Raw genomic sequence first — 11,203 nt, 5'->3', positions numbered from 1 at the left:
AATAATTAAAGTAAGAACAATCATGGGGAAAAACAGAAGACATATAGCAAAAGTTTTAAATAATTTGGTCCCTTGAATGATTTCATGATGCCCAATATATTAAGGAAAAGCTAGGTGTTTCAGGTAGTTTATAAAATGGTAGTATGAAACATGATACTGCCTGTCTCTGCTAGGTTTTTTATGTTGTTCTGGCAGTACAAACAGTGGTACAGGATTTGTTGGGAGGAGACAATTGTGTTGGATAATAATCTGACCCTAATTAGCACTAGGAAGAATAACAGAAACCATAAATCTTAAACTGAGTCATGAGTACCAAGAGCTCAGTCCTGGAATGTGTGCAGTAATACATCCGATTGTATCCAAAATGCCTTTCTTCCCAACAGGTAAAGCTTTTGCATCACAGAACATAGCCACCTGGTAAAGACTTGCACCGTAGTGCCTGTTATCAAGCAGTAAATAATAGCATTGTAGTATTATCAGATGTCCAGCTTTTGTTTCCTGAAAAACAGCCATTATGTCTGAAATTGACTTACAGTATTCATTAAACTGGCAAGTAAGGCAATCAAAGTTTTACTCAGGTAGGATTACTTAGATGAGGTCTTGTTACTGGAAAAAAAATCTCCAGCAATTAAAAATATTACCTTGAAAATCTTGTTCTCATTCTATTGGAATTTGGAAAGTGTACTTAAGACTTAGGCTACAATCCTGTACCAGGAGGTGAACCCTGTAATGTGGGCCTACCAGAGAACATCTCCTCTAGAATATACAAAGCACAGAATAGTCTCCATTTCATAGGAAGATGCAGTAGTAGACACCTTGATAGTCCATCACCTAACCTCCAAAAGGTTTCAGTCTCCCCACCTGGATCAGAAATAATTTCAATGATCACTGCCAAACTGTCCTTTGCCCTCCAAAGTCCTCAGCTGACCATCTATTATGGAACATGAGACGAGAAGTTTTTGTAAGTATATGCAACAGTATAGGTTTTTTGCATTTTCTTGAAGCAACATTTGGCCTCCTCTTGTTTGTTCAGTCTTTTTCATCATAAGCTAGGCTGTTGCGGTCTTGGGTACATTCCCTCAGTTGACATTCCTGGCCCCCCAAGGCCTAAAATGACTTGGTTCATGCTATATGTGGGCGTTTTGACAGAGTAAAAACAAGCCACATTGGGCTCAGGGGACAATCAGGTAGGGTGGGTGCTTTCAGTCTCCCCTCCTAAGTATTTGTCTCGGATTCCCAAAAATGCTCCCATCTGGGGGTAGAGGGAGCCCAAGCTGGTGTGGTGACAACCTACTTAAAGTGCCTCTGGCACAACTGGCCTACCCAGAGCGGTAGTCATGGGAAGGAATACAAGGCCCATTAAGCACAATGGGATTTCCCCCCAAATTGTCATGTACAGATTGCACTGTTAATTATTGCTGTCTTAAATGGTGGGCCAATGTTTAGCATACTCTGTTAAAAAATAAACAGAACTTTGGCCTAAAATCCAAATGCTGCGCATAAAACAAAACAAAACACTACAACCTGCATGTACTACTGTAGTGCACAAATGCTGGAAAAAATCATTTAAAAGATTTTCCTCCACTGTCACAATGCTGATGAAGCAGCACACAGGATAATGTGAAGGCCCAAAAGAGAAATGTGAAGACATGGAAATATGTGACCGCAGGTGTTTTTTTTTGGGGGGGGGGAGGGTAGCAAAATGCCCCATGATTAGAAAAGGTGTGCTCTTCTAAAAACATCCCAGTCCCCTTACACTCAGATCACAACCAGCAGCATTTGAAGTCTCTATGCTACCAAAACTGACTACTCTCACAACAATCTGCTAGCCAATATGATGCATCAGAACTTAAATGAGAATAAAATTTAATAATTTAGGTAAAGTCATAATGGCTCAAAAGATTCAGCTTTGATACTTCCCCCTTTGTTCAATATATTGCACTTACGTGTCCGATAATGAATGTTAAAAATTTAGAACAAATACAGCCTGAAGGATTTGCAATTATCCAAAATTGAAGAGCACCAGAACATGGCAGTCTCTGATAAAATCAATCAACCATTTACAATTTCCTATTTCTCAAGAAATTTTAGGAACACTGGGCAACATAAATATCACATGGGTTTCCACTTACTGCAACCTCCCCTACCATCTTGTCTGGAGGGTCCCCCTCAACCCTTCAGAATAATATTTTATAAGTTGGACGGGACCTCAAGGGCGATCTAGTTCAATCCTCTGCAATGCAGGAATCTCAATGAAAGCATCCATTACAGATGGCCATCCAAACTCTGCTAAAAAAACCTCCAAAGAAGGAAAGTCCACCACATCACGAGGGAGTCTGTTCCACTGTTGAACAGTGCCTACTGTCAAAGTTCTTCCTGATGTTTAGTCAGAATCTCCTTTCTTGTAATTGGTTCAGATGGATGAATCTGGAGCAGATTTACGGGGGGAGGAAGGGAGGAAAGGGAATCCGCCACTTTGGAAATCTATTCCATTGGAGGATGGACACCACTGGTTGCCAATGTTAAATCAATGTGCTGAAAACGAGCATGATCCACTCAGAAAGACAAAGCAAAGTGTATGTTCCCAGTGTATAATGAACGTTAAGTCATTTAATAGATTTTAGTTTTATTTGCAGATTCCACTGTAGTGTTGTAACAAATCACATCTGTGTACCAGAGCATACATCAACAGCCAGATGTAGACCTGAATTACAGCACTGCTATAATATTTAGTTGTCTGAAGGAGACATAAGCATACACTATGGCCACAAATAATTTTCTGCTATTTTCTTTTACAACCTTCAAATTTCCAGAAATATTGGTATCTACGTTTAGGTTGTAGACTTAAAATGAAAGTTAATGAATAATTTGGTAAGGAAATAGCAAAAGGAGCAATCTCACAGGCACTGATATAGCAAACAATTATTTTAATTCAGAGCTTCCATACTGATAAGCTCTCTGAAAACAAGTAGCCAGCTCTTTCCCAAAGGGAAAAATGCCCTCTTAATGTTTTCGGCAAAATTTCAGAAATTTATTTTTTGGCCTTGCTATATCAAAGTCAATCATACAAAGACCTAGGCATGAAACCTAAATTGGTACTTTTTTAAAGCCCTTCTATTAAAAACAAAGTCATGCAATTTTAAAAATCAATTATGCAGTTGCTAAAATTGCAGCAAATCCAAACTGTGTATGTTCAGCATTTATACTGCTAATGCATAACTAACAACAAACCTGATTAGAGTAACACAAATCTGTCTTAAGTACATCATTATATCACTAAAGAGACAAATGCCATGGATTTGGCAGAAACATTTAATTGAAAGCACTTAAATAGCAGGATAAGTTTGTGTTAACGCTTCACATTTAGGAGAAATAATATTGCAGACCCACTTTACAAAAAAGTGTTCTTCTATAAAATATTAAGTGAAGGACTGTATTTACCATTTTCTAATACAAAGCAACTTACAGCTTGTGTCAATGGTAACTTAAAATTCAAAATAAAGGAGCAAAATACACAAAGCAACTGAAGCACAAAACACTGTATTAAATACAGTGGAATTTAAGTATACATTGTACTTAACGTAAAGAAGAGAAAACAAAAATCATACATTAGAAGTTAGAAACTAAACAATGAGGGATCCACTAGAAGTCAGAATAGTTTCCATTTGTGATCTCTTTCTACTATAATTAGTCTGCACATCCTAAAAAAAAATGGTGTGAATGCCACACAAAAAGTAATTTTTCTAACTTTTTTGGATGTATTTAACAGACATTGAGAAAAAAATCTGAGAACAAATGGCCTCTGTTAACACCAGAGATTTCTTTTCTTTTTTTAAAAGTTATCATAATCTTTCTTGTCTTTCTTCCCCTCAGCTTCAAAGCCATCAACTCCATCACTGTCCCTTCTCCTTTTACGATTGTTGTGAATATTGAAGCGCTGGTTCATCTGGGGCAAGGGATCCATTCCTAAAACTTTGTGTATTTGACGGAATGCAAGAAGTCTCAATGCGAACTGTGGAGGAGGAAAAAGGTTATCAGAATTATTTAAACTTCTAAAAATAGATTCATGTTCATTTTAGTAAGACACTTTCAAGACCATACATATGAGTATTTAAAACTCTTCTATATATACTATACAGCTTTATCAAATATTAGTTAATGATATAGGTTCTGAAAGTTCCTTGAAAACAAAATGTTGGTTGCATAGTGAAGCAAAATTGGTTCCCTGTGTATAAAATGTTGCAAAATGTGGTGTTTCCTTTGCCTTCAGAAGTGAAACTATCTAGAAGAGTGATGGGAACTCCTGGCCCATGGGCCAAATTTGGCCTATCAAACCATTTTCATCCACCTCTCCCACGGGTGGATCGCATGTGACATCAGTTGTTGGGCAGGTAAAAACATGGCTGCATACTGCAGCTGGAAAGGACTGAAGCACAGAGTTCAATCTTGCTTGGTTTGTGTGTGTAAACCAGATCTCAGGTGTGCTGGTGCACCCAAATCCTACAAGAAAAGCAGGAATGAATTTGTTGTGCATCAGCTGATGCATGGGGAGTTCAATCCTGCTTGATAACTATCTCCCCCAACCAATCAACTGTCAATGTTGGTCTGTAGGGTGGTGCGGAGAGATAGATCTGTACCACTGTCCAAAAAGGTTCCCCAACCCTGGTCTATAACATGGGTTGAGCTCTTTCCGTATGTCACCCTGAATTGTAACTCCCTGACTAGCCACTATCAATATTGCGCCTGATTTTTATCATTGCTTCAACCAGTTTTAAAAAATAGTGCATTTGCTATTATTTTTGACACATCATTTACTTTTTCTTCATATCCTTTAAGATGAAATGCAGCAATTTGTAAAATTGGTAAAAGACCCTAGTAACTCTTCCTCCGCTCCAACAGGTGCATCAACAGGGACTAGGGAGGTGGGCTGTGCTGGTTACTGGGTGGGAGTATAGTTTTTGTTTCTGTTACTGTGCTGCCAGCTCTCTCTCTCTCTCTCTCTCTCTCTCTCTCTCTCTCTCTCTCTCTCTCTCTCTCTCTCTCTCTCTCTCACACACACACACACACACACACAGAGAGAGATGTTAATATGATTCCCCCCTTTTCCATTTCATGATGTATTTTTGTGTATGTTCTTCAATGTAAGTTGCCTTAAGTGCCTAGTATGTTTAATACAAAATTAAAATTAAAAAACAGCATAAAGGAAGTAAATTATTTTTTTCAGATCAGGTTCTTTTTTTTTGAAGTTTTTGTATCAGATATTCACTATATTTAACTATTTTATGATAACTTTTAATTACCTGTGCACTTGAAGTAATGTCTTCCCGTTGCTGATCTGTCATTAAAGCAAGTGTATCAAAAGGATCTTTTTCACAGGGATCCAAAAGGCCAGGACCACCTATAAACAAAAAAGTAAACGTTATTTTCTTTTCTTTTTTACTAATTTCATGAAGATAGTATTATTTCATTCTTCCTATACTGTAACAAAATAATGTGTAAAGTAGACAAACCAATCAGTTTAACACAGCATTTCAAGTGTGGACTATGACTGTTACTTGCCTTTAAGGATAATTCCTGAAGATATACACTCAAACACTCTTCTTAAGGCATCTCCCGGGCTTTGTGGTCCAGTAGCGCTGCTAATTGCCTTCTCTACTAATAATTCCATTGCCTAAATAAAACAAAGAGATGTAATGATAAACCACTATCCACACTTTAATTTAAAACATGAAATGTAGAATGCCATCAGCTGGTAAGTAGCACATGATAACTTTATGAGCAATTGCTGTCTGTTAGCACAGTCTTAAAACTTTGCAGCTCAGAAAATATAAGCAAGTTTAAACCAATACAGCAACTGTTGACACCTGCAGAAAGTCTTTTAACAAAAAAAGAGTTCCCTCTATCAATTCACGCTGCCATGTTTCTCTCAGTGGAGGTCACGATAGAGTCTAGTGTTGTTGTTTTTTCATTAAAAATGTGCTTGACCTATAAATGAACCAAGGAAATGAATGTAGGCTGGAATCAGATGCAATCTTGGCATGAAAATGGGGTCCCTGCTGCATAAACACTGAAGAGTTGTGCTACAAAAACATGAAAAAGGCTTGGATTGTGAGTTGCCCCTCTGCAGATTTTCACTAATTTCCCCTTTCCCATGTATTCTCCAATGCCCCATGCCATTCCAGAGAGCCCCCTGATCCTCCATAACAGATGTTGGGGGGCAAGATGCTGGAGGGGGAATTGGTGAACATCGCCTCCCTTCTGCCAACAGGAGCATCAACAAAGTTCCATTCACAAGAAATGTGAATCCAAGCCAAAGGCAACACACACAAATGTTTACATACAGTTTCAATAGTCAGGGGTGTATATATGTGATTATCAGATACCACCACCTATCCTTGGTAATACAAAACAAAACTACAAGTCTGCACACTGCAGAGAATTCAGAGGAGTCTCTTACCCCATAAGCTTCAGAGGATGTCTGAAGCCTACTGGGAATAAGGGGCTCACCCCCTGCTCTCCTAAGACTTCTGCACATGCCAGGGGTTCAGTGGTTACCATAAATAATGATCATATTCAAGGCTTGCAAGAATCTGTGGAGCCCTATCTGGATTCGAATCAGTATAATGGGCTGGATTCTACTACCCCAGTGTGCTACAACAAGAGTGCTTTCTCTCCATAATCTGCTCTCCAGGGTCAAGAGAACCCCCAGAAGAGCAAATGGCTGTGGAGAAGGAGATCGTTCCATCTGGACAGCTGAAAGGCTTGTTGCTGACGGAATGGTTGTCATAGCACAACACTGAATTCCACAGGTGAAGGGCTTGTGTTTTGCATTAGATGCAGAGCTTACAGGGACAACTTCTGTGGAGCCCACACTCCTTGAAAATTTTCATAAATAAAAGGAATGCAAGAGTCACTAGAATGATCCAGCTCCCCTCAAATTATTCAAAATAAATATTTATTTTGTGTACTGTTTTGTAATTGCCCCTGAAGGACAGCATTAGTAATTTAAAATATGTGGTGTAAGCAAAGGGAAGCTTGCTTAACCAACTTTCATAACTTGTAAGCACTTCTATACTGCCAACATTAAGAACAAAATATAAAATTATAATGTTGTTGTTGTTATTATTATTACAAGAAGTGCAAAATCAATACAGCTATTTACCAAGAAATCTTGGGTGAACAAATAAGTTTTAAGCAGGCACCTAAATGACACTACTGTAGGCGCCTGCCTGATGTTCATTGGGAGAGCATTCAAAAAGTGCAGATACTGCCATACTGAAGATTGACAGATGATGAACCACAGAAGCATATAGCAGTGCCAAGAGTGTCTCTTGTGAAAATCCAAGTGATTAGGCTTGGGGCACCCAAGGTATCATATTCCCCCCCCCCTCCTCTTGCTGAATGTCCCAAAAACTGCATCTAGAGGGTCAAGGACTCTTTATAAAAAGTTGGGACACTAGAGGAGGGAGGAATCACCCTAAATCAGGCAGAAATAGTTTGTGTCAGTGGGATCTCTGCATATAAAAAGGGAAATATACTTCTTTAGCCCAAATGCCTTAAAAAGACAGAATCAAAATTGCTGGAAATACAGATTTTTGTAATCAACATGTGTGTCTTGTATAAGCACAAGGAGCTCTTTGGATTGAAGCTATGAGGCATCACAAATCAATGCAGCTGCTTAAGTGAAGTATAAAATTCCCAAGTTGCAAGGATATTCAAAGGATTTTCATGCATAATTCTCAGAACACAGAGAATTGGCAATTAACTTTTTAAAAATCATTTTTATTGATATTTTAATATTTCTTGTAAATCACTTATAAGTTTCACAACAATCAAATGGTATGTAAATCTTGTTTTAAAAAATGAGAATGAGACTTTCTGGTTCAGAAGCTCTCTCACACATATTAGCCCTATATCATGGTTCTTTAGAGGAAAATGTATTTCAAAATGTTTTGCTTTGTCCTGATGCATTCATGGATACCCTCACTTCTGAAACAAATGAATGCCTTCAAATAAATTATGTATGGAGCATTTGAAGGAAATGAGCACCAGAAATCTCTATTGTCATTTTGGTGTCTGTTGAATATTTCCCTCTTTCAACAAGCCTACTAAACAGATTATTGTCCTAGTCAGTATCTGTACTAGTTTTGCAATTGTTTTTATGTATGCAATTGTTTTATTGCCTTGCGAAATAACTTAAGAGATGCTTCATAGGAAACTATTCATAAATGAAATAAACAAAAAGGAAGTACTTACCCAGCTTGGAAAGTCAGACCAAGTGGGAACTCTCTGACAGAGATCTCGAAGAATACGTATGATAATGACACACGACTGCAGACCATTAGCTCTAGCCTTGAGGGCAATACAAAATCAAGTTAATCAATCCCAGCACCAAAAGAAAATAGGCCTCTTAGAGAAGCTAAAACACCACTGTTCAATGGAAGCTCAGACACAGAAAAGAAACAAGCCACATGAAACATTCCAGGAGCTGCCATTTACAGAAGCATTTTATGCCAAGGTTAGTAATTGAGAAGTCAAGGTGCACAGGTTATACAAGACTAATATCCCTTGAATTCCTGCACACTTTGGTTCATTTGTACAGAAAATACAATTACCTTCCTATAATAGAAATACAGGAGTAAAGAGCTAACAAGTAGAGAGACTGAAAGGCTATGGGAATCTGTTTGGTTTCTCTGTCGCACCTTTGCTGGAGTGCAAAGTCACTGAACCAAATAGTTTCTCACCTTTCATTCCCTACACTTAATAAGCTTCAAGAAATAAAGGGTAAAAGTCTTACATCTAACACACAAAGCTTTAAACACACATTCTGTTATTTAAAGCAAAGTTACCCTGCAGCCTTATGGAACACATTACCAATACAAAACATACGATTTCCCCAAGCGAGTCAAGCTTTCAACTTCGCTATCTCGGTGGCCAGAAAAACAAGTTGACGTCAAATTGGCAAGAACGGCATAAAGCGGTTCTTCTATACAGATCTTCCAAGATGAATTAATTTCCCCCGTGTCATTTAATTTTATATATGAGTACACATAATAGATATATATACACATATTTACTATGGGCAACCTTTAGTTTTTCCGCATAGTTTAACATCCAACCGAACAACTGAACTACTCTCTCTCATAAGGCTACAAGAAGAAAGTAAAATGATGTTCCGAACCTGGAACCACTTAGCGTGGCGTAGAGCAGCCAGAGCGTCAAGGCATTTTTGCCTGTCCAAGACGTCCGGTGGGTCTTTCACCATACCCGAGGTTACATCTAAAATGGATTGAATTGGCAAAATGCAGTGAGGAACGGGTGTTTGACCAGGTGAGCAAGACACTTCCTTAAATTAGCTTCCATGTCACACGTGCCATTTATATTGCAATCCCTATCTCCAATGTATTCGTATTCAGTAATAACAATCCCTTAATCTGTATGTGGTCATTGAGCCCAATACAAAAGGTATCAAGAGCATAATACAAGGTTAGCTCTCAATCTTATTTTTTTATGTCCATCTATTTATGAAAAAAAAATCCTCTGGAAAAATAAATTTCCCCTAAAATTAAAATGTTGAAGGAAGAATGGTTGGACACAGTGCACCAGCACAGGAAACACAAGACAGAAGGAACACAAAAATCCACTTGAATGAAGCAAAAGTTACAACAAACTGTGAGCAAAATCTATTGTGAAGTTCTTCTGTGTGGGCCCCACTGAATTGAATGGGCATTTCTGTTAAGTTCCCATCCATTTTAATGGTGCTTGTGCAGAACAACTTCCCAGTGGATTGTGCCCTGTGTTTGTTGGGACAACTTAAAATGGCTGCATGCTACTTTAGACTTAGTCCTAGTTAATGGGTCAAAGACCCATGATGTAGGATACCTCACATTAAGGTAAGGTAAAACTATACTTATAAAAACAATCCAGATTTTTTGGTTTTATGGAGTCTGAAGGAATGTGAAATACTTTGTAAAATTCAAGTCAAGAGCACCTGTACATTTTTGTATTTCTTAAACCCTCTAGGCTCCTATTGCACCAAGGTGCATGCCAGGTATATCCATCCCAATTTCATCCAGGGGTATACCAGAAGAAAACAAGAAAGAGAGGCCTTAAGAGAAGGAAGTAGAGGAAAAATCAAAACCAGGAAAAGCAGAAGCAACAGCAGTGTGATAGAAAGAACAACACTGCATCTGGTAAATTCTTATTTTATAAACAAGGATTTTGTGTCAGTTATAATTACTGTTCCTAAATATGTTTTAACTGCCTGCAGAGCAGACAAGAGTATTTCTAGTTAGTTTTTAATTTTCTGCCAATACAAAATTGCTGTTAAAATAAATGTTGAATGCAACCAGACTTTGCCTGGATTATTCAGCAGATGGGACATTAAAATGTAGTCAAATTTAAGCAAACATACTCATAACGGCAAATCAAAGACTCATGGAACACACCAAATAGGAAAAGAACGTAAACCAAGATATTAACAGATTTGGCTTGAAGGTCAGCCATCAACGAAGAGAAACAGTTCAGGAGAATGCAAGCCAGAATTTATATAAATGACACTTCCGCTGGGCACAGAATTATTGCAATTTCATTTATGCCTGAATTGTACACCTCTCATAGGAAATTCATTTGTTTATGCTTATATGAATATTTTACCAGTGGGATATACAAGTCTTAAACATTTTAGCAATGGGATTTATGCCATTTTTACATGGTGAATTTTATGGGCTATACAGATACAGTGAAGTGAAGAATGAGTCACATTAGTGAGAGATTTCAAAGCAAATGAAAGAAGACATTAGGATTATAGATGTATCAAGTGAAAGGACAGAAAATTTAAGGGAAGAGAGTCAACTGAGGCCAAAGTCAGTAGTACGATTTGATAATTGACACATTTAAAGTTCAGTTCATAGTTCTGACAAAATAGAGAGAGTTTATTCTACTTTATATAGCTTGTGGGAGCAAGCTTTGTTTCATAAAAACTATACTATCCTAAAAATACTTGCAAGAAAATAGCGTTAATGACTCAGTTTAATTATCACTGATGTCCTGGATTATTATTATTTAAATAATGCTATTAAACACTTGTATTTCAAAGCACTACTTAAAAATACTAATGATGCAATGATCCAGAGACCCATATACAATTGACAGGCAAGATTATGGGTGATCCAGCTCTATTAAGATTGAGATTTGTCATTGA

At 37.7% G+C, this 11,203-nt stretch overlaps 1 protein-coding gene across 2 annotated transcripts in view; it reads right to left on the bottom strand.

Moving 5' to 3' along the window:
• Nucleotides 1–738: 738 nt before the first annotated feature.
• ZFR (zinc finger RNA binding protein) overlaps nt 739–11,203 on the bottom strand; it is a 38,693-nt gene continuing 28,228 nt past the window's right edge. The window contains exons 16-20 of one of the 2 annotated variants that reach the window (XM_035100393.2): nt 9,182–9,279; nt 8,257–8,352; nt 5,560–5,671; nt 5,301–5,398; nt 739–4,012 (exon numbers count right to left, since the gene is read on the bottom strand). In XM_035100393.2, the coding sequence (XP_034956284.1) occupies nt 3,833–4,012; nt 5,301–5,398; nt 5,560–5,671; nt 8,257–8,352; nt 9,182–9,279 (584 nt within the window). In that variant the 3' untranslated portion in view covers nt 739–3,832. Of the gene's footprint in view, nt 4,013–5,300; nt 5,399–5,559; nt 5,672–8,256; nt 8,353–9,181; nt 9,280–11,203 lie in introns of those variants that run through there. The other variant, XM_060280332.1, reaches the window with a different exon arrangement.

Source organism: Zootoca vivipara, chromosome 11 (assembly GCF_963506605.1).
Source record: "Zootoca vivipara chromosome 11, rZooViv1.1, whole genome shotgun sequence".
In the NCBI taxonomy this organism is placed as follows: Eukaryota; Metazoa; Chordata; class Lepidosauria; order Squamata; family Lacertidae; genus Zootoca; species Zootoca vivipara.
This window is presented reverse-complemented; position numbering and strand designations above follow the sequence as displayed.